Raw genomic sequence first — 23,496 nt, 5'->3', positions numbered from 1 at the left:
ATGATAGGAAGAAGACAGGAGGGGGGAGGGATGGAGCCAGGAGCTGGACAGGTGATTGGCAAAAGGGATACGAGAGGATCATGGGACAGGAGGTCCGGGAAGAAAGGCAAGGGGAGGGGGGAACCCAGAGGATGGGCAAGGGGTATAGTCAGAGGGACAGAGGGAGAAAAAGGAGAGTGAGAGAAAGAATGTGTGTATAAAAGTAAGTAATAGATGGGGTACGAGGGGAAGGCGGGGCATTAGCGGAAGTTAGAGAAGTCGATGTTCATGCCATCAGGTTGGAGGCTACCCAGACGGAATATAAGGTGTTGTTCCTCCAACCTGAGTGTGGCTTCATCTTTACAGTAGAGGAGGCCGTGGATAGACATGTCAGAATGGGAATGGGATGTGGAATTAAAATGTGTGGCCACTGGGAGATCCTGCTTTCTCTGGCGGACAGAGCGTAGATGTTCAGCAAAGCTGTCTCCCAGTCTGTGTCGGGTCTCGCCAATATATAAAAGGCCACATTGGGAGCACTGGATGCAGTATATCACCCCAGCCGACTCACAGGTGAAGTGTCGCCTCACCTGGAAGGACTGTTTGGGGCCCTGAATGGTGGTAAGGGAGGAAGATGTCCTTCTTTTTTAAAGAAAGGGGTTTCCCTTCTACATTTCAATGGTTTTCCCAAACTATAACATGTCTAAACCTGGAAAAAATTAGGTGTGGTACCACTGATCCTTCGGTTAAATTTGAAGAAACTTGGACGGCATTTATTCAACATTTTCATACAATGTAAGTTGACCTTTTCCAAATCCTTTTTAATAACTTCTTGTTTGTGTATAGAGGAGCGGAGTTAATGACAAATAATGATTTCAACCGCTGAAATATGGCAGCCCAGTGTCTGTTTTGTTTTGTTTTTTTTAGTGTAGGGGGTATAAACTCCTTTTCGAATCTTTTTCATGTTCAGTTATTAAGAGATTGGGAGGTTTAAATTAAATATGTTCCTCGGCGTCTGTGTTTGTATACGCTAACCGTTATTAATGTATCATTATCATTGTTATGTTTATCAATCTGAAATTCAATAAAAAAGACTGAAAAAGAAAGAATTTATGTGGTGGAAAGAAAGCAAGTAAATAAACACTTAAACATTTTTTCAACCTATATTACGTTTTAACACTCAGAGATAACATTGCAACTTTGCGTTACAAGTCACATGATAAATCATTAAGCTATAGAGGCATCAGAAGAAAATCAGTTAGTGTTGTTACCACCACTAATGTGCAAAATTAACGCAGTACATTTTGATAATGGGGTCTCCAGCTTGGATTTTGCTGAATATTCTAGTTCAGCATGGATGCTGTTCAGCTGCAATGATGAGTATAGATGGTTTTGCTAAGGTTGCTCAACATATGAGTTCTGTGACTGGGCCAGAACAAACTCTATCTACAGAACTGAAGAGACACTTAGCAGAAGCAAAGGCACCACTCTGGTATCATAATTAGTCAAAGCAGGCAACATCTCTGATATTCCACTCATCAGGTAGTTGGATGCAAGGTAGTACGTGTGAATTACTCTAACATAATCAAGTTGCCTTTACAAAGGCTACTTCCTCCCATATTTTAGAGGGTCTTTCAGGATGTCCATGAGGAAGACTTCGCAAGTTCATTTTTAAGCAATGCGTCTTACACCAGAATCTGGTGCAGAGGTCAATCCAGGACGAAACAGCCATTTCAATCTCATTTTGTTTGTTCAGTTATTTATTGAGATACAGCACTGAACAAGACCTTTTGGCCCTTCAACCATGCCGCCCAGCAACCCCCCAATTTAACCCTAGCCAGATCACAGCACTATCTACAATGACCAATTAACCTACCAGCCAGTATGTCTTTGGACTGTGGGAGGAAACCGGAGCACCCAGAGGAAACCTACATGGTCACTTGGAGAACGTACAAACTCCTTTCAGGCAGCGGTGGGAATTGAATCCTGGTTCTGATACAATTTATTTCACACAATTACTGTACAAAGGACAGAGATTAGCTTGATGGCCCAGTTCATCCACAGACACCATGATGCCTGTCTATTCAAAGCCCACTTACCTGCATTTGGTCCATGTCCCCCTCAAAACCCTTTTTATCCATCTCAGTCATTCACGTCCACTATTTACTTAGTTCTCATTACGTAATTATAAATTTCAGGCAGCCTTCTGTTTTTGAAAAAATTGGATTGATCCTGATATCACTTGGAAGTCTTGCTTATTTATTTTTTTATTGAGATACAGTGCAGAGTAGGCCCTTTTGGTCCTCTTTGCCCAGCAGCCCCCGATTTAACCCTAGACTAACCGTGGGACAATTTACAATGACCAATTAACCTCCCAACCAGTGAGCTGTTGGACTGTGGGAGGAAACTGGAGCACCCGGAGGAAAATCATGCAGTCACAAAGAGAACGTTCAAACTGCTTACAAGCAGCAGCAGGAATTGAACCCGGGTCACTGGTACTGTAAAGCATTGTGCTAAGCACTACGCTAACACGTCATCTTGTTCCCCACCCTTTTATTAAACTCCTTATAATTCATTTGATCATTTTTTGCTGTTCCTTATCTTTCAAGTATTTTTGTGATTCTTCTGTAAGTGGACTCATTGTTCAAGTGCTTTGGCAAGTAGAGGCATCGACAGCTAAATGAACAACTGCACTTATTTGCTGCCCTTTCACTACATTTGCCCAATTTTAAATGGACAGAATTTCAATTTATTGATTTTTACCCAAACTTAAGAGTCTAAGGAGCAGCACACACAAAATGCTGCAGAAACTCAGCAGGCCAGGCAGCATCTATAGAAATGTGTACCATTGACATTTTGGGCTGAAACCTTCTGGCAGGACTGGGGAAAAAAGTTGAGGAATACATTTAAAAGGTGGGGGGAGGATTGAGAGAAATGCAAGGAGATAGGTGAAACCTGGAGGGGGAGGGATGAAGTAAAGAGCTGGGAAGTTGATTGGTAAAAGAGACAGAAGGCCATGGGAGAAAGAAAAGGGGGGAAGTAGTACCAGAGGGAGGCAATGGGTGGGCAAGGAGATAAGGTGAGAGAGGGAAAAGGGGATGGGAGATGTCTAGACTTCAAAACTCCTCTCCTCTATTCCAACCTCACTCCTTCCAAACGCTCGCCTCTCCACTCACTCTGCACCAATCCTAACCTCACCATCAAACCCACGGATAACGGAGGTGCTGTAGTGGTCTGGTGTACTGACCTCTACCTTGCTGAGGCCCAGCACCAACCCTCAGACACCTCCTCTTACTTACCCCTCAAACAGGACCTCACTAAGGAACACCAGGCCACTGTCTCCTACACCATCACCAACCTTAATGACTCTGGGGATCTCCCATCCATCGCCACCAACCTCACAGTTCCTGCACCCTGCACCTCTCATTTCTATCTCCTACCCAAGATCCACAAACCCGCTTGTCCAGGTAGACCCATTGTTTCACCTTGTTCCTGCCCCACTGAACTCATATCAACATACCTCAACTCTGTTTTATCCCGAGTTCAGTCTCTTCCTGATCCCTTTGTGACACCTCACACACTCTGGATCTTTCAATGATTTCAGGTTACCTAGCCCCCATATCTTATTTTTACTATGGATGTCCAGTCGCGATAATCTCCATCCCCCACCAGGAAGGCTTCAAGGTTCTCCATTTTTTTCTGGACACTAGACCTAACCAGTTCCCCTCCAGCACCACTCTCCTCCACCTAGCAGAACTGTCCTCACACTAAATAATTTCTCCTTTGGCGTCTCCCACTTCCTTCAAACAAAAGGAGTAGCCATGGGCACTCACATGAGTCCCAGCTATGCCTGCCTGTTTGTTGGCTACGTGGAACAGTCCACTCTGGTGACAGTCACACATTCTCCTACGCTACATCGACAACTGCACGGGTGCTGTTTCCTGCATCCATGCTGAACTCATCGACTTCATCCACCTTGCCTCCAGCTTCCACCCTGCCTCAAATTTACTTGGTCCATTTGCGACACCTCCCTCCCCTTTCTCAATCTCTCTCTGTCTCCATCTCTGGAGACAGCTTATCCACCAATGTCTATTATAAACCGATGGACTCTCACAGCAACCTGGACTCTACCTCATTCCACTCTGCTACTTGTAAAAACGCCATCCCCTTTTGTCAATTCCTCCACCTCCACCACATCTGCTCTTAGGATGAGGCTTTTCATTCTAGAACGAAGATGATGTCCTCTTTTTTCAAGAAAAGGGCTTCCCTTCTTCCACCATCAATGGAATCTTCCATTCCACGCACATCTGCTCTCACTCCATCCTCCCACCACCCTACCAGGGATAGGGTTCCTCTTGTCCTCACTTATCATCCCACCAGCCTGTGTCCAGCACATAATTCCCTGAAACTTTCACCACCTCCAATGGGATCCCACCACCAAGCACACATTTTTCCTTCCCCACCCGCTTTGTTTTCTGCAGGGAACTCCCTTGTCCATTCGTCCCTCCCCACTGATCTCTCTCCTGGCACTTATCCTTGTAAATGGAAGAAGTGCTGTACTTGCCCCTACACCTCCTCCCTCACTGCCATTCAGGGCCCTACATAGTCCTTCCAGGTGAGGCACCACTTCCCCTGTGAATCTGTTAGGGTCATATACCATATCTGGTGCTCCCGGTGTGGCCTCCTGTATATCGGTGAGAATCGAAATACATTGGGAAACAGCTTCACCGAGCACCTACATTCATCAGCCAAAAAAAGCAGGATCTCCCTGTGGCCACCTATTTTAATTTCACTTCCCACATGTCCACACTTAGATGGAGGAACAACACCTTATATTCTGTTTGGGTAGCCTCCAACCTGATGCATGAACATCGATTTCTCAAACTTCCAGTAATATCCGCCACTCCTCTCCTCCTCCATTTCCCATCCCCTTGTCCCTCTCACACCTTATCTCTTTGCCTGCCCATTGCCTCCCTCTGGTGCTCCTTGCCCCCGTTTATTTCTTCCACAGTCTTCTATTTCTTTCACTAATCAACTTCTCAGCTCTTTAGTTCAACCCCCTTCAGGTTTCACCTATTGCCTGGCGTTTCTCTCTCCCCTCCCCCCCACCTTTTAAATCTACTCCTCTACTTTTTTCTCCAGTCCTGATGAAGGATCTCAGCCGAAAACTTCGACTGTGCTTTTTTCCACAGATGCTGCCTGGCCTGCTGAGTCCTTCCAGTATTTTGTATGTGTTGCTCGGATTTTCAGCATCTGCAGATTCTCTCTTGTTTGAGAGTCTAAGGAGCATTAGGTTATAATCCCTCTGAATTTAATTACTACATTGCTTACTTTCCCTTTTCCAGCAGTACCCTGAAATAACACTTCTGATTTTTACTTTGACCTTGTGTTTTTAATAGTAAAACAACACCAAACTATAGCAAAACTCCCATAACTTAGTACACATGGGACTCTGGTCGCGACAGGCTAGTAGCTATTCTAGATTACTGCATGTTACTCCCAGCAATATGGACGGCTCAGTAGTGTCATGGTTAGTGCAACATTACAGCAACCCGGGTCTGTCTGTAAGGAGCTTCTACCTGTGATCACGTGGGTTTCCTTGGTGTGCTCTAGTTACCTCCCATATTCCACATTTCTACAGATGTACCATGGAGAGTATACTAAAAGGCTGCATCAACACCTAGTATGGTGCGAGGTGGGGTGCACTACTGCACAGAATCGGAGTATGCTGCAAGGAGCTTATGTCTCAAAAAGGCGGCATCCATCGTTACGGATCCCCATCGCCCAGGACATGACCTCTTCTCATCGTTACCATCAGGAAGGAGATACAGAAGCCTGAAAGCACACACTCAATGATTCAGGGACAGCTTTTTCCCCTCTGCCATCAGATTTCTGAATGGACATTAAACCCACAAACACTATTTCACAACTTTTTTTTAGTATATATATTAAAACTGATTCTGATTCCAAAGACATGTGAATTAGTAAGTTAATTGGCTGTAATTGGGTGGGGCAGGATCTTTGGGCCAGGAGGGAGGGATGGATATTTCAATCTCATTGTAAACATAGGGAGTTAGGCAGAAAGTAGGATCTCTAATCCGAGTCTTGGAATTATTCCCTATGCCACATGCTAGTGATAGAGCAGATGAATACACAGTATCGCTAAAGAGGGAGGGCTTAAGTACTTGGATCATTTAAATTTCATCCAGAACAGGTGAGACTGAAATAAAGATAGGTTGCATCTAAACAGGCTGGGGGTCACAATACTTGCAAGCATGTTTGGTCGATCCACTTGAGGTTGAGGAGGGAGAGGGTTTAAGTTTAAACTAATCTGGCAATAGAGTGGAGGCATGTAACTGGGCAGTAGGGGGAGAGACAAACTCTCATGTAGAGGATAAGTCAATGAGGTTCAGTGGGCAGAGCAGACAGAGGCCGATTAGGGACCATGTGAGGACTGTCAGGTTCATTGACATTTACTTTAATGGAGGGACACTCACAGGGAAGTCAGACCCGCTCAGAACACGGATCACCTCTTGGAAGTATGATTATTCTTGAGACAACAAAAATGTAGTTGAAGGGCAGGGCTGATAGCTTAACCATCTGAGGAGCAGTGGTTTCTGATATGGCAGAGGAAGAAGCAAAAGAGGACAGGGAGTCTCACAGCAGATTAGGGAGCAATGTGTCAAGGGGATATTCCGGAAGAATTGTCCAAAGAGGCCAAGTGGGTAGATGTTAGGTGTAAGAGAGACAATCATCTTGCTGGGGTTACATTATAGGCCACCAACAGTCAATGGGAGGAAAAGAAAGGAATTGTAAGCACACCACACAATGGACTAAAAACAATATGGTTAGAGTGGAGGGGTATTTCAAGTTTCCTAACTTTGACTTTAGTGCAAGAGGCTAAGGGCCAGAAATTTTACCGAAGTCAAGAGAATTCTTTTGAAGCACTACATTTGAAGCCTTCCTAGCAATAGGGCAGTATTAACCTTACCTTAGAGAGTGGAAGCGCTTGTGGAATTCAACTCAGACAAGAGTTACTTTTTGAGGAGGTTAAAACTAGGTCACCGTGAATATCAGGGCACTCTGGAGCACAATGACATAGCTCCCTGAAACTGTCAACACAGGCAGACACGGTGGTGAAGATCATGTTTAATATGCTTACCCTCATTGGATGGAGCAGAGATCTGAGAAATTTTACAACTGTACAGGCATTTGAGACACCACAGCTGAAATCCGGTCACCACATGATAGGAAGAATGTGGTTAAGGTAGAGAAGATGCAGAAGAGGGTCTCAAGAATATTACTGGGACTGGATGGCTTGAAGTACAGAAGACTGGAGAGGTTGGGACTATTTTTCACCTGTGAGAAGATGGTGAGTTGTGATGTGACACAGGTTTATAAAATCAGGCAAGGCATTGATTAGATGGATTGTCACAGTCTTTTACCCAGAGTGGGGAGCCTAAAACTGGAGGGCACAGTTTTAAGGTGAGAGGGGAAAGATTTCAAGAAAATTTGACAGCAAGTTTTTCCACACTGAGGGTAGTGGCTCCATATGACAAGCTGCCAGACAAAGTGGTATAGACACATACAATTACAACGTTAAAAATATGTTCATGGAGGTTCATGCAGCTTTGAGGGTACATGGTCAAAGACAAGCAAATGGAACTGGCTCCAGGAAGGCACCTTGGTTGACATGGATGAGTTTAGCTGAAGGGTCCAATTCCCTGCTATAACTCTGTAACATTCAATGTAGTTCCTACATGGCACACTGCAAAAAACAGCCTAATATCTTGCAGAACAAAAATTATCTTCCATGGAAGCTCTAAATACAGTACATATTATGTCCATGATCTCTGTTACATCGATGCATTGGAAAACCTACAGAGCAGGCATGCAAGATGATACTAAAATGGGAAGATTGTCCTCTGAGGAAAAGTTGGACAGTCTAGTTTTATACCTGGTGAATCTAGATGAATGAAAGAGGACTTAAATGAATGTATTCCACATGAGAGATTGGTCAAGGAGGCTCAGTTGCTCGGCATTCAGGATGAGGTAGTAAATTGGATTAGACATTGGCTTTGAGGGAGAAGCCAGAGAGTGGCAGTAGATGGTTGCATCTCTGACTGAAGGCCTGTGACTAGTGGAGTGCTACAGGGCCTGATGCTGGCTCTGTTGTTGTTTGTCATCTATATCAAAGATCTGGATGATAATGTGGTTAACTGGATCAGCAAATTTGCTGAAGACACCGGGTCTCGGGGTGTAGTGGGCAGCGAGGAAGGCTATCATGCCTTGCAGAGGGATCTGGACCATCTCGAAAGTGGTCTGAAAGACAGCAGATGGAATTTATGCAGACAAGTGCAAGGTTTTGTACTTCAGTAGGACCAACCACAGTAGGTCTTACACTGTGAATGGTAGGGTATTAGACAGTGCAGTAGAATAAAGGGTTCCAGGAATACAGGTCCATAATTCATTGAAAATGGTGACTCAGGTAAATAAGGTCATATAGAAAGTTTTTGGCACATTGGCCTTCATTAGTCAAATAATTGAATACAGGAGATGATATGCCAGGTTGAAGTTGTACAAGACATTGGTGTGGCCTAATTTGGGGTATTGTGCAGTTTTGGTCGCCTACCTATAGGAAAGATGTAAATAAGGTTGAAAGAATACAGAGAAAATTTAAAAGTATGTTACCAGGTCTGGAGAGCCACTGTACATACATTATTTTTACCTTATACAGGCTGTGTATTTCTCATATCATTCCTGCTTTTACTATATGTTAGTGTTATTTTAGGTTTTATGTGTTATTCAGTATGACTTGGTAGGTTATTTTTTGGGTCTGGGAATGCTCAAAAATTTTTCCCACATAAATTAATGGTAATTGCTTCTTCACTTTGTGTCATTTCGGCTTACGAACGGTTTCATAGGAATGCTCTACCTTAGCGTGGAAAATATGGGACAAGGGCGGTCCCATATGGGACAAACAAATTTAGCCCAATATACAGGATGTCCCGGCTAATACGGGACAGTTGGCAACCCTAGGCACACCACTGGTCGCTGACCTCCATGCAGAATATGTCCTGTCTACAACCACTCTTTACCTTCTGTGGACAAGCCAATTCTGGATCCACAAAGCAATGTTCCCTTGGATCCCATGTTTCCTTACTTTCTTAATAAGCCTTGTATGGGGTACCTTATCAAATGTCCTGCTGAAATCCATATACACTACATCTACTGCTCTACCTTCATCAATGTGTTTAGTCACATCCTCAAAAAATTCAGTCAGGCTCGCAAGGCACAACCTGCCATGCTGACTATTCCTAATTACGCCTGTCATAAATCCTGTCTCTTAGGATCTTCTCCATCAACTTACCAACCACTAAAGTAAGACTCATTGATCTATAATTTCCTGGGCCATCTCTACTCCCTTTAAGGGAACAACATCCACAGCCCTTCAATCCTCTGGAATCTCTCTCATCGCCATTGATGATACAAAGATCATTGCCAGAGGCTTGGCAATCCCCTCCTCCGCCTCCCACAGTAGCCTGAAGTACGTCTCCTCCAGTCCCAGAGACTTATCCAACTGATGCTTTCCAAAAACTCCAGATTCTCTTTCTTAATATCTACGTGCTCAAGCTTTTCAGTCCACTGTAAGTCATCCCTACAATTGCCAAGATATTTTCTGTAGTGAATACCGAAGCAAAGTACTCATTAAGTACCTCTGCTATCTCCTCCGGTTCCATACGCACTTTTCCACTGTCATAACTGATTGGTCGTATTCTTTCATGTCTTATCCTCTTGCCCTTCACATATTTGTAGAATGCCTTGGGGTTTTCCTTAATCCTGCTTGCCAAGGATCTCCTAATTTAATACTTAAACTCCTTCCTGCTAGCCTTATAATCTTCTAGATTCATATCATGACCTAGATTTTAATCCTTTCATAAGCTCTTCTTTTCTTCTTGACTAGATTTACAACAGCCTTTGTACACCACGGATCCTGTACCCTACCATCCTTTCCCTGTCTCATTGGAACGTAGCTATGCAGAACTCTAAGGGGTCGAAGGGTGTTAGCATGGAGTAGATGAGCAGAAGGGCCTGTTTGTGTGCTGCACTGTTCTATGACTCCATGATTCTAAGTTGCTTGGCAAGGTTTCCCTTTGAACTAAGGTTATTGAAAACAAAGGTTGCCTATTTAAGACAGACGTGTAATTTTTTTTTACACTGGGAGTTGCAAGTTTTTGGCAGTCTATTCACCAGTTACAAGCAGACCTGTATATTTTTAAGATACAGGCCAGAGGCATAAATAAGCATGGGGTGAAAGGTAAACTGCAATGCAGTGGCAATCAGATCAGCCATAATCATGTTTAAAACTAAAGGTGGATTGAGTGACTGAATGGACAACTCCTGTCCATATTTTGTATAACCTTACGCGGCATTTTCAATGCAGCACAGTTCACTTTTTAAGATTGCAACACGTACATGTAGAAAAATATGGGTTCGCTCAATAAATCTGAACCTGGTCCATGCAAACACTGGCATGCAGAACTTGCAGTCCCCAGGCCAATCAATTAAATGCAGTTGTGATCTAGATTATCCTGTGAAACACGCACAGTCACCATTTTGCCACCAGGGTCTAAATCCAGCTGTCTTTGCTACACAGTTCTTGATTGCGATATCCCAGATTAGTTTGTTTACATTTGACCAACAGTACAGCAGTGCCTTACCTTGGTAGCAGGGGAGCAACTCTTTAGTTTTTGAGGATAAATTAGGTGGAATGATGTAGCAGGCACCGTGGGGCAGGATGTGATCGTTCTCATAGTGGACGTTCTTCCAACGATGTGCACATGCCTAAAAATTAAACGACATTTTAAAATACATACTTCTAGATGCTGTGAAAAGATCTTCCATGTTACTTACTCTGGTCAAAATTTCTGCCATTGCCAATGCTAATCATTAATTGAATATGTCACAAGAATATTAGCAGACAGAAGACCATTCAGCCCATTGTAACTGTGCCACCAGTCACCAAGATCATCCCTCAGTTCCCTTAACAGCCAAACATTTATTGATACTTTCTCAAATATATTCAGATTCGGTGATTTTCATACAAATTACATGGTACAAGAGCACTTTGCAAACTCTCACCTTTCTTTCCTTTTGGTCTGTCATGTAACAGCATGGTTGAAAAATAATTGTTTTTAAGATGTCATGGTGGTACAGGGTCTGAGATCTTAACCATCCCAATTCTCAGGTCATGTTTCAGTTGTTGGAATTGTTTGTTAGGCAGCACTTAGAGTACTCTGTGCACTTCTGGTCACCACACTACGTGATTAAGCTAGAGAGGGTGCAGAAGAAATTCTCAAGAACGTTATTGGAACTAGACAGAAATGATTTACAGGAACGTTGCCTGAACTGGAGGCTCTGAGTTACAAGGAGAACCCAAACAGGCTGGTACGGTTTTTCTTGGAGTAATAAAAGCTGAGAGGTGACCTTGAAGAGGTTATAACATTTTGAGGGGCACAGACAGTGAAGATGATCACAACTCTTTTTTTCTCCCCAGGGCAAGGAAATCTAAAAGCAATGGTTTAAAGGAGAGAAGGAAACAATTTAAAATGACCTGAGAGACAAGCTTTTCACAATGGTAGTTATGTACATGGAAAGAGCTGCCAGAGGAAGTGGCAGAGGTGGTACATTTACAAAGTATAATAGACATTTAGAGAGGTTCATGGAAAGATTCAGAATGATAAAGGACCAAATGCAGGCAATTGGGATGAACTCAAGAAGAAACCTTGGCTGTTGTGGAAGAATGGGCTGAGAGGCCTTTAGTTCATGCTGTACAACTCTGACACTCTGATGTACAGCATAGACATAGACCCTTCAGCCCTGACGGTCAATGCCATCCAAACTAGTATTTGACCATGTGCAGCCAATAACTTTTGAAACCTTTCCTATCCACGGACCTGTTCAACTGTCCTTTAAAAGTTTTTTTCAAAGTTGTTATTGTACCTACCTCAACCATTTCCTCTGGCAACTCAATCAGAATCAAAATGAGAATCAGGTTTAATATTGCCAGTGTATATTGCGAAATGTGTTGTTATGCAGCAATAGCACATTGCAACACATAAAAACTGCGAATTACAGTAAATATATCATAGTTAAATTAAGTATTAGTCAAAAAGTACTAGTAGAGTGTTAGTGTTTATGAGTTCAATGTCTATTCAGAAATCTGATGGCAGTGGGGAAAAAAGTTGCTCCTTCTCGAGAGAAAAATTACCTTTCAAGTTCCTATTAATCTTTCCCCTCTCAACTTAACCCTCCCTTGAGTTCTAGATTCACTGACCTGGGGAGGAAGGACCGGGTGCATTCACCCAATCTGTGCCATCACAGTTCTCTGCTTTAAAAACTTTATCTGCTGCAGCTTGTTTACTTCCTCGTGTAATCTGTCACCATCTTCTTTGTAATTTAAAATTCTGACAAGTTTGGTGTATGTTTAGAAATTGCAGCTTGCACTCATAATTCTAATACGTTAACAAAACTAACAGCCTGACACTGGTCCCTGCAGAACACTATGATACATTTTACTGCAGCCAGGCAAGCAACTATTCACCGTGGCAAACAAGAGAAAATCTGCAGCTGCTGGAAATCCAAAGCAAAACACACAAAGTGCTGGAGGAACTTAGCGGGCCAGGCAGCATCTATGGAAAAGAGCAAACAGTCGACATTTCAGACCGAAACCCTTCATGTGTCTATTCACCATGTTTACTGCTTTATTTCCTTGTCAAAGTCCCATTTTATGTCATGTGCCTCCTCCTTGCTGATAAGCCTTTTACATGGCTCCTTTATCAAAAGTCTTCTGGAAATCCCTGCATATCCACTATATTATCCATATCAATTCCCCAGTGTTTTCCTTAATCCTGCTCTGATCCGATGTTTCTATAAATTTCCCATAACCAAGATTAAACTGTTTGCACAGGGGTTGCCGGGCTTGTTGAACAACACTTGCCACTCTCCAGTCATCTAGATCCATTTTTGATTCTAAAGATTTGGAAGTTTATGGGAGTGCCCACATGAACCCGCTCCCTCATTTTCGTCAGTACCCCAGGATGTTGGTGACATCCTTCAATAGCTGTTGTATAGTTGGATTTCCAGCAGCTTTTGATAAGGTACCGCATAAAAGACTTATCCATAAGGATGCACAAGGTAAGTTGAGGATAATGTATTAGCATGGTTAGAGGATTGACTAATCAATTAAAGGCAGTGAGTTGGGATAAATGGGTGTCTCTCTGGTCGGCAATCAGTGGTAAGCAGAGTGCCACAGGGGTCGGTGCTGGGCCCACAACTGTTCACAACATACATTTGTAAGAGAGGACAGAGTGTACATGGTAGTGTAATGGTTAGCATATCACTTTACAGTCAAGCAATCTGAGTTCAATTCCCGCCGCTGCCTGTAAGAAGTTTGTACATTCTCCACATAACCACGTGCGTTTCCTCCGGGTGCTCTGGTTTCCTCCCACAGTTCAAAGGTGTACTGGTTGGTAAGTTAATTGGTCATTGTAAATTGTCCTGTCAGTAGGCTCGGATTAAATCGGGGGATTGCAGGGCAGTGCAGTTCAAAGCCCCAAAGGGGTCTATTCCACACCGTATCTTGTTAAGTAAATAAAACTAAAGCATAATTAAGTTAGCTGATAACGCTAAATTAAGTGGAAAAGCAAATTGTACAGCAATTGCAGAGAAGTAGCAGAGATATAGCTAGGTTAAGTGATATAGATAGTACAACATTGACAAATGTGAGATCATCCACAACAGATTAGATTATTGTTTAAATGGTGGCTACCTCATTAAATATATTTAAGGCACAGTTAGATGGATCTTTGCGTAACTGGGGTATTAAGGATTATAGGGGAAAAGGGAGGTAGGTGGAGCTGCTTTCACTGAATGGTGCAGCAGACTCGACGTGTCAGCTTGCCTACTCCCGCTTCTATTTCTGACGTTCTGTCAACGTTCCTGATATGTCCACGGGGTCAACTGTTAAGGTATCTAGTGTGTCAACTATTTCATTTACCAGTTAGGCCAGTTTTTATGTTGGCAAGTGGTCTCATGCAGGACCGTAAAAAAGGAAACAGTGATGGAATCACTCTGCTCGCATCAAAGTGGCAGAGAGCAAGGAATAACCCAAGGTTTGGATGATTTAAGTGGCAGGCCAGATTGAAATTGGCGGGTTTGGAGTTGATAAACGGGCTGGTTTGGCTCGCTGCCCTGCGGGCTTTGCTCCTAGCTATGGCTGAGGCTATGGCCTGCAACTAGTGGGCTTCCAGATGGGCTGCAGTGATGCCTGGCATTGTCAACTTCAGTCCTGAATGCTGTCTGCTTGCTTTTATTGTATGCACGATTTGTTTTTCTCTCCCTTTGCACGGTCTTCTTTTGTTTTCAATGGGTTCTATTGGGGTTCTTTGTTTTGTGGCTGCCTGTAAGGAGATAAAATCTCAAGGTTGTATAACGTATACATATTTTGATAATAAATGTACCTTGAACTTTGAACATCAGTAGAACTTCCTTTTCAGTCATCTGTGAGGAATTCAGAACACTTTGAAAATACTTTAAGATATATTCAAGCCAGCTTCTGCTTTCACTTAATTGTTGGCCAATATTACCTCTGCCTTTTCCACTGCAGTTTTGGGCAAATATTTATAAGAACCCACAATCTTCATTGCCATTTGCAATATGAGAGATTCTAGAATGATGGTTTAGCTTTGGCAGTGAGCGGGCTGTTGAGATGTAGGCAGCCCACTGATTGGCAAGTAAGAAATTATTCTGCTGCTCAGGACACCTTTTGACCAGAAACCAACAGTAAATAGTTTCTTAACTACTGGGAACATTCTGCTTCTGAAATTAGGTACAACACTTTTGCTGCTGGAGTAGAATTCTACAATTGATTCAGAAACAAAGTTGAATTCCACCGCAGTATCTGGGGAATTTAGATTCAAGTAATTAATTAATTTGGACTTTTTAAAATGAAAAGATAGTTTCAGATACTGGTAACCACGTAACTGCCGGACTGTCATAAAACGCACCATGTTCCGCTATGTCAAACAGCAAAGAAAATCTTAAACACATGAGATTCTGCAGATGCTGTATATCAAGACCAACAAACACAAAATGCTGGAGGAACTCAATCAGGTCAGGCAACATCTATGGAAATGAACCAACATTCGAAGTTTCAGGCCAAGACTCTTCCTCAGGACTAGAAAGGAAGGTGAAAGAAGCCAGAATAAGGTGTGGGGGAGGGGAGGGGGTCAACAGGAGTACAAGCTGAAAAAAGAGGAATCTGATAGGAAAGGAGAGTTGACCATGGGAGAAAGGGAAAGAAGATGAGCAACAGGGGCAGTGATGGGGGGGAGAGAGGGGGAGAGAGGGGAAAGGGGGGAAAGGGGGGAAAGGGGGGAAAGGGGGGGAAGGGGGAGGGGAAGGGGGAGGGGAAGGGGGAGGGGAAGGGGGAGGGGAAGGGGGAGGGGAAGGGGGAGGGGAAGGGGGAGGGGAAGGGGAAGGGGAAGGGGAAGGGGAAGGGGAAGGAGGAAGGGGAAGGAGGAAGGAGGAAGGGAGGGGGAAAGAAGAGGGGAGGAGGAACAAGAGGGGAGGGGAGAAGAAGAGGGGAGGGGAGGGGAAAGAGGGGAGGGGAGGGGAAAGAGGGGAGGGGAAGGGGAAAAGAAGAGGGGAGAGGGAAGGGGAGGGGGAGTGGGAGGGGGGAAGGGGAAGGGAGAGGGAAGGGAGGGGGAAGAAGAGGGGGAAAGAAGAGGGGGAAAGAAGAGGGGGAAAGAAGAGGGGGAAAGAAGAGGGGGAAAGAAGAGGGGGAAAGAAGAGGGGGAAAGAAGAGGGGGAAAGAAGAGGGGGAAAGAAGAGGGGAGGGGGAGGGGAAAAGAAGAGGGGAGCGGGAAGGGGAAAAGAAGAGGGGAGGGGTAAGGGGAAGAGAAGAGAGAAGGGGAAGGGGAAAAGATGAGGGAAAAGGGAAGGGGAAAAGAAGAGAAAGAGGGAAGGGGAAAAGAAGAGGGAAGAAGGAAGGGGGAAGGGGAAAATTATTGGAAATTAGAGATGTTCTGGTGGAGGCTACCAAGACAGAAAATGAGGTGCTTCTCCTCCAGAAAATATGTCATCCTTTACCTAGACTGAGCTACATACACTTCCAAAATTGTTGACTCCCAATTCAGTTGAGGGGAAATTATGGATGGACAATAAATACCAGAATCTTGTGTTTTGCAGATCAGGCCCATAACTACAGTAAGCAGTTGGCAGAAATTCTACAAATGAAAACAAGGTAGTATATAATCGCATTATGTTAGCTCTAAAATTTCCTGCTCAATCTTTTTATTTCCTGTGAGGTCAAAACTCTAATGGAAACAGTTTATGGCAGAGAGTGAAGTTGGCTAGTCCGTAGTATAATGGAAATAGGGAAAGGGAATCGACAGTATGAATGCAGATTGAGCACAATGGCAGACCAGTGAGTAACTAGTGACAGACAAGCTTTCAGGGCAGCATTAGAAGTCTGGCTCAGTGGAAGAACACAGCAGGACAGATGGCCTTAATCAGAGCAACAAGAAATCCAATTGCTCCTCACACCAAAACTGAAAATGAGAGATTAAAAAATGAAATTAAAAGCCAATCATCATCTTTGCAGTCCAGAGGCCTAGAGTATAGAAAGGCCTTCGGCCACCATGGACTTGCTGACTCTTGTTCACCTACACTGATCCTATTTGTCCGCATCAGATGAGTGTCAGTCCCGTTCAAAACTCTCTTAAACTAAGATATCCCATTTGATTCACTTTGTTTCAGCTATCAACCACTTTGTGTATTAAAAATAACTTTCCCATCACATCATCATTCCTTCCACTCCGCTAAAACCTACATTGGAAATATTTGACATATCTTGTATATATACACAGGTTGATTAAGCATTCATGTTCATTTAAATAATTCAGTGCAGGTAATATGTATAAATACGTGAATTGCATACATCATCATGCTAACACATGATACGTGCACACCTCACTTAAAGTAAACGCAAAGTTACACCACATTTCGGACTCCCAATTTTTCCTTTGAATGTGTTGGTTTGAAAACACAACATCTTCCTGTTTCTGACAGGTGGGAGGCTTTCACAGCAGAGCAGCATGCAGAGTACTGCACAGGGCCTCCCAGATCTAAACACATACACTACCTTAGACTTACAGGGTAGAGACTAGGATCATGAAAGGTGGAGCAGCCATCTTGAGACACATCAATAGTTTTTAATAGTGATTACCATATCAAAGACAGAGGCAGGGGTCTGAGAAAACAGAAGTGGACTGATGATTTGAGGGTCAAGGATTAGAGCGCAAGGACTTGGAAGTGGAAAATAAGTGAATTCATAGACGAAGATTGTGCAGTTGCTGGTAATCTTGAGACAGATAGAGACACACACACACACTCACACTCTCTGCTGGAGGGGAAAATGCAGTTGACATTTAGGACTGAGACCCTTCCTCACAGCTCCTGAGTCCTGATGAAGGGTCTCGGCCTGAAGCGTCAACTGTCTTGTCCCCATCCATACCAGCTGAGTTCCTCTAGCATTTTGTGCGATTTCACAGACAGCCCCTTTCACTTCCAGACACAAGCAACTGGTTGGGGGAAATGAGTTATGGATGCAAAACACTGTCCTATATGCTACAGCTACTAACTTAAAAAACCTTGAATTCAGCCTCACTTGACACTTGAATAGTTAATACGGATTCAAGCTTAAATCAGTACTGGGTGAGTCCTAATCTACTGTCAGGTTAAACCAAGTCATCCCTGTCCTGTCCTGTCCTCTTGCATGGATGCAGTATTGCTTGAAGTAAAGCAAGTCATTGAACAAAGTATATCTTCACAGGATCCAAGGGAGAATTGCAGATTAGATCTAAAATAGGTGCTGGATGAAAATAAAGGGTATTGTGAGTGCAGTTCCACAGGTTTCAGTGAGAGGGCCTTAGTTTTTGTAATTGAATTTTATCATAGAAAGATGCAGCATGGAAAGAGACCATGTGGCTCACACGGTCTGCACTAACCATTACCCACCCCCGGGTGGATCTCTGGCACTTCAAGTCTACGTACAGCACAACCAGCTGTACCAGCACTCACAAGCCCATAAGAGGGATTACAGTCTGAAACGTCCACCATAGATGTTATGACTTGTGCTGAGATCGTCTAACCTTTTGTGTGTGTTGATCAACATCTGCAGAATCTTGTGTCTGTATCACCACAGCTATAACATCTGGACAAGCCATGGCCTGGAATCTTCTGTTTGTATCACCACAGCTATGCCATCTGGACAAGGCATGGCCTAGAAGGATATGGGATATCTTATTTATTTAGAGATAAGGTACAACAGGCCTTTCTGGATCAATGAGCCACACTGGCCAGCAACCCACCTATTTAACCCTAGGGCAATTTACAATGACCAATCACCCTACTAGCCCCCACATCTTTGAACTGTGGGAGGAAACTGGAGCAGGCGGAGCAAACCCACGCACTCACGGGAAGGACGTACAAACTTCTTACAGAGGATACCAGAATTGAACACCGAACTCCAATGCCCCACGCTATCACAGCATTGCACTATTGAGACAGCCTAAATATACGGTGCTGGTAAATGAGATGCGTATAGATGAGTAATAATGAGACATGGTGCGCCAAAGGCCTGTTCAGTGCATGACCTTATGACTTGGCTGGTCTGTCAGAAAAATAGGTAATGGAATTTAAAGCAACACACAATTTGCTGAAGGAACTCAGCAGGCCAGGCAGTATCTATGGAGAGGAATAAACAGTTGATGTTTCAGGCCAAGAACTTTCTTCAGGACTGAAAAGGAAGGGGGAAAATACCAGAATAAAAACATGCGGGGAGGGGAAAGAGGACAAGCTAGAAGGTGGATGGTGATAGGTGAAGCCAGATGGGTGGGGGGGGGGTGGATGAGGCAAGAAGCTGGGAGGTGATGGGTGGTAAAGGTAAAAAAGGCTGGGGAAGAAGGAATCTGATAGGAAAGGAGAGTGGACCATGGGAGAAAGGGAAGGAGGGACACCAGGGGGAGGTGATAGGCAGGTGAGGAGAAGAGGTAAGAGGCCAGAGTAGCGAATAGAAGAGGGAAGGAGAAATCAATACCATCAGGTTGGAGGCTAACTAGATGTAAAATGAACCAACACACCCAAAATGCTGGAGGAACTCAGCAGGTCAGGCAGCATCTATGGTAATGAATCTGTGAGGTAATGCTGTTGAGGTGTTGCAACAAGGTAAGGAGCTAAGTAAGTGATTAGGAGAATATTGAGTGCTGAGAAGGAACAGAAGGGCCATTAGAATTTGTTTACTAATTTTAAAGGCAGTAACATAAGCACTGGAGCTCCACAGGGGACTGTCTTGCCTCCCTTTCTCTTCACCATTTACACCTCGGACTTCAACTACTGCACAGAGTCTTGTTATCTTCAGAAGTTTTCGAATGACTCTGCCATAGTTGGATGCATCAGCAAGGGAGATGAGGCTGAGTACAGGGCTACGGTAGGAAACTTTGTCACATGGTGTGAGCAGAATTATCTGCAGCTTAATGTGAAAAAGACTAAGGAGCTGGTGGTAGACCTGAGGAGGGCTAAGGCACCGGTGACCCCTGTTTCCATCCAGGGGGTCAGTGTGGACATGGTGCAGGATTACAGATACCTGGGGATACAAACTGACAATAAACTGGACTGGTCAAAGAACACTGAGGCTGTCTACAAGAAGGGTCAGAGCCATCTCTATTTCCTGAGGAGACTGAGGTCCTTTAACATCTGTCGGACGATGCTGAGGATGTTCTATGAGTCTGTGGTGGCCAGTGCTATCATGTTTGCTGTTGTGCTGGGGCAGCAGGCTGAGGGTAGCAGACACCAACAGAATCAACAAACTCATTCGTAAGGCCAGTGATGTTGTGGGGATGGAACTGGACTCTCTGATGGTGGTGTCTGAAAAGAAGATGCTGTCCAAGTTGCATGCCATCTTGGACAATGTCTCCCATCCACTACATAATGGACTGGTTGGGCACAGGAGTATATTCAGCCAGAGACTCATTCCACTGAGATGCAACACAGAGCGTCATAGGAAGTCATTCCTGCCTGTGGCCATCAAACTTTACAACTCCTCCCTTGGAGGGTCAGACACCCTGAGCCAATAGGCTGGTCCTGGACTTATTTCCTGGCATAATTTACATATTACTATTTAATTATTTATGATTTTATTACTATTTAATTATTTATGGTGCAACTGTAACGAAAACCAATTTCCCTCGGGATCAATAAAGTATGACTATGAATTATTAAAATAATGAGAAATGCACATGATACATTCCATTCTTAAAATATGTTAGATTATTGGGTATAGATTTGGTCATCTTAGCACAGGAAAGATGTGATTATATTGAGAACATGCTGAAGAAAGTTTTCAAGGATATCTGCCCGAAACAACTTCAGCGGTGAGAAAAGAGTGAATCAACAGTGGAGACACAAGAGAATACAGAGATTGGAATCTGAAGTATTGGAGACTCAGCACGACAAGGGGGAGTGGGGGGTGAACACTTGACATTTCATGCCAAACTTCTGCATCAGGACAAAGGATGGAGAGGAAGATTATGAAAAGAAAGTGAAAGTGGCACAGCTAGGTGGGCGATGGATGCAGAGACCCGTATCAAACTAAAACAATACTTGCGTGCGTGCTCAAGTGGAGAGGACACTCAGAAGTCTAAGGTGGAAAGGGACTTGTGAGTCTTGTGCAGGATTCCCTAAAGATCAACTTGCAGGGTGAGTCGGTGGTGAGGAAGGCAAATGCAATGTTAGCAATCATTTTAAGAGAACTAGAACGTAAAAGCAAGGATGTAATGTTGAGGCTTTATAAGGCACTGACGAAGCCTCACTTGGAGTACTGTGAGTAGTTTGGGCCCCTTATCCGTGGATGAGCTGACATTAGAGAGGGTTCAAAGCAGATACACCAAAATGATTCCAGAATTGAAAGGCTTGTCATGAGGAGCGTTTGATGACTCTGGGCCTGTACTCGCTGAAATTCAGAAGAACAAGGGAGGATCTCATTGAAACCTATCGAATGTTAAAATGCCTTGATAGAGTAGACGTGGAGACGATGCCTCCTATGGAGGGAGAGTCTAAGACCAGAGGACACAGCCTCAGAACAGAGCAATGTCCATTTAGAAGAGATATGAGGAGGAATTTCCTTAGCCAGAGAGTGGTGAATCTGTGGAATTCATTGCCACAGGTGGCTGTCGTGGCCAAGTTATTGGGTATATTTAAAGCAGAGGTTGATAGGTTCTCGATTAGTCAGGTCATGAAGGGGTATGGGGAGAAGGGAGAAGACTAAAGCTAAGAGGAAAATGGATCAGCCATGATGAGATGGCAGGAGCTGACTCGATGGGCCAAATGGCCTAATTCTGCTCCTATATCAGATGGTGATATGGACTTAACCAGCTAGGGCCTTCAACTGGTCAAGAAAGTGGGATTAGGCTGGGTATCACTTTCTTGACTGGGAATGTCACAATGGGTTAGATGGCTGCCATCTCAATTTAGAAGACAAAACACTACAGCACAGGATCTGGCCCTTGTGCCGAGTATGATACTGATTTGATCTGCAAATCGACCTGCACCTGCTCCACGTCCCATCATTTACTATCTATTCAAGCACTGTAGTGTGCTATGTTCCACATTCAGATGTCAAATGCCTCTTTGAAATTGCTATCAGATCTGTTTCCACCTACCTCCCCTGCGTAAAAACAAAGACCTACCCCAAAACATCTCCATTAAACTTTTCCCCCTCACCTTAAATGCATACCTTCTAGTATCAGACATTTTCATACACACAAGGGATTCTGCAGATGCTGAAAATCCTAAGCAACACAAAATGCTGGAGGAACTCAGCAAGTCAGGCAGCATCCATGGAGGGGACTAGAGAGAAATGGAGAACAAATCTAATAGGAGAGGACAGTGGACCATGGAAGAGAGACCAGAGGGAGGTGATGAGCAAGTGAAAAGAGAAGGGAGGGAGAGGGGAACCAGAATGGGGAATGGAAAAAAGGAGGGATGCAGGAGAAATTACCTCCAGTTAGAGAAATCAATGTTCATGCCATCAGGTTGGTAGGATACCCAGAAGCTGTCACCCCTCCACCGTTGCAGTAGAGGTGGCCATGGAGAGACATGTCAGAATGGGAATGGGAAGCTGAACTGAAATAGGTAGCCATCGGGTGATCTGCCTTTACGGCAAGCAGGACGGAGGTGTTCAACCAAGCAGTCACCCAATCTGCATTGGGTCTCATCGATGTAGAGGGAGTCACACCAGGAGCATCGTATACGACAGATGACCCCAGCAGACTCACAAGTGAAGTGCCACCTCACTTGTAAGGACTGTTTGGGGCCCTGGTGCTGAGAGAAAAGGTGTAGCCGCAGGCGTAGCACCTGTCACAATTGCAGGGTTAAATGCCAGGAGGGAGATCAGTAAGGAGGGTCGAGCAGACAAGGGAGTCACAGAGTGTGATCTCTTTAGAAAGTTTAGAGTAGGGGGAAGAAGTTATGAGATTAGTGGAAGGATCCCATTGCAGACGACAGAAATTGCAGAGAATGGTGTGCTGGATACGGAAGCTCACGGGATAATAAGGACAAAAAAGATCCCTATCCCCTTTATGGCAGTGGGAGTATGGGTTGAGGGCAGGTGTGTGGGAAATGGAGGATATGCAGCTGAGGGCAGTATCAATAGTGGTGGACAGAAAACCCACTCTTTGACATTTCCATTCCAGGACCACCTCTGTCTCTCATAATTTATATACATAAATCAGGTCACCCCTCAGCCTGTTACCGCAGAGAAAGCAACCCAAGTTTGTCCAAGCTCTCCTTGCAATAGTCTCTAATTCAGGAAACATCTTGGTGAACCTCTTTCTATAATCTCTCCAAAGTCTGCATTATTATTTTCTCTAATCCTATAAACCTATCCAACAACTCAAAAAAGACTAGTTATTCTAAAATTGTACATATGAATAGTTGACACACAAAAATAATTAATTTCAGGATTCTTTCAAAATATTTTGTCCCAAATAAAGCATTAGTATCAGGATTTTAAAACTATTGTGGGTTCAAGTATCCTCCCAACTCATGCAGCCACACAGGTTCAGCAACTGAATCCTTACAACAGAATGCAGAGTTTAATGAGTCTTATTCCAGCTGGAGGTCCAGGACTACTGGTGTTCAGCAGAGATTTATATTGGAACCCTAGCTATTTCTGAAATATGAAGGTGGATTACAAAGTTTGCAGATGGCACAAAGACTGATGGTGTTGTGGATATTGCAGCGGTTTGCCGAAGGATACATTAGGATATAGATCAGTTGCCAATACGGGCAGAGAGATGGCAGATGGAGTTTAAACCAGCCAAATGTAAAGTGTTGCACATTGGGATATCAAATGTAAAGAGACAGTACACTGTTAATAGCAAGACCCATAACTGTGTT

The 23,496-nt window shown here is 43.9% G+C and overlaps 1 protein-coding gene across 1 annotated transcript in view; it reads right to left on the bottom strand.

Annotated features, from left to right (window-relative positions):
• Window positions 1-23,496, bottom strand: part of itga9 (integrin, alpha 9) — a 422,554-nt gene that overhangs the window by 359,376 nt on the left and 39,682 nt on the right. Inside the window, exon 4 of the mRNA XM_072263117.1 lies at window positions 10,698-10,821. Within this exon, the coding sequence (XP_072119218.1) occupies window positions 10,698-10,821 (124 nt within the window). The remainder of the gene's footprint in view (window positions 1-10,697; window positions 10,822-23,496) is intronic.

This window comes from Mobula birostris, chromosome 1 (genome assembly GCF_030028105.1).
Source record: "Mobula birostris isolate sMobBir1 chromosome 1, sMobBir1.hap1, whole genome shotgun sequence".
NCBI classification, from domain to species: domain Eukaryota; kingdom Metazoa; phylum Chordata; class Chondrichthyes; order Myliobatiformes; family Myliobatidae; genus Mobula; species Mobula birostris.
This window is presented reverse-complemented; position numbering and strand designations above follow the sequence as displayed.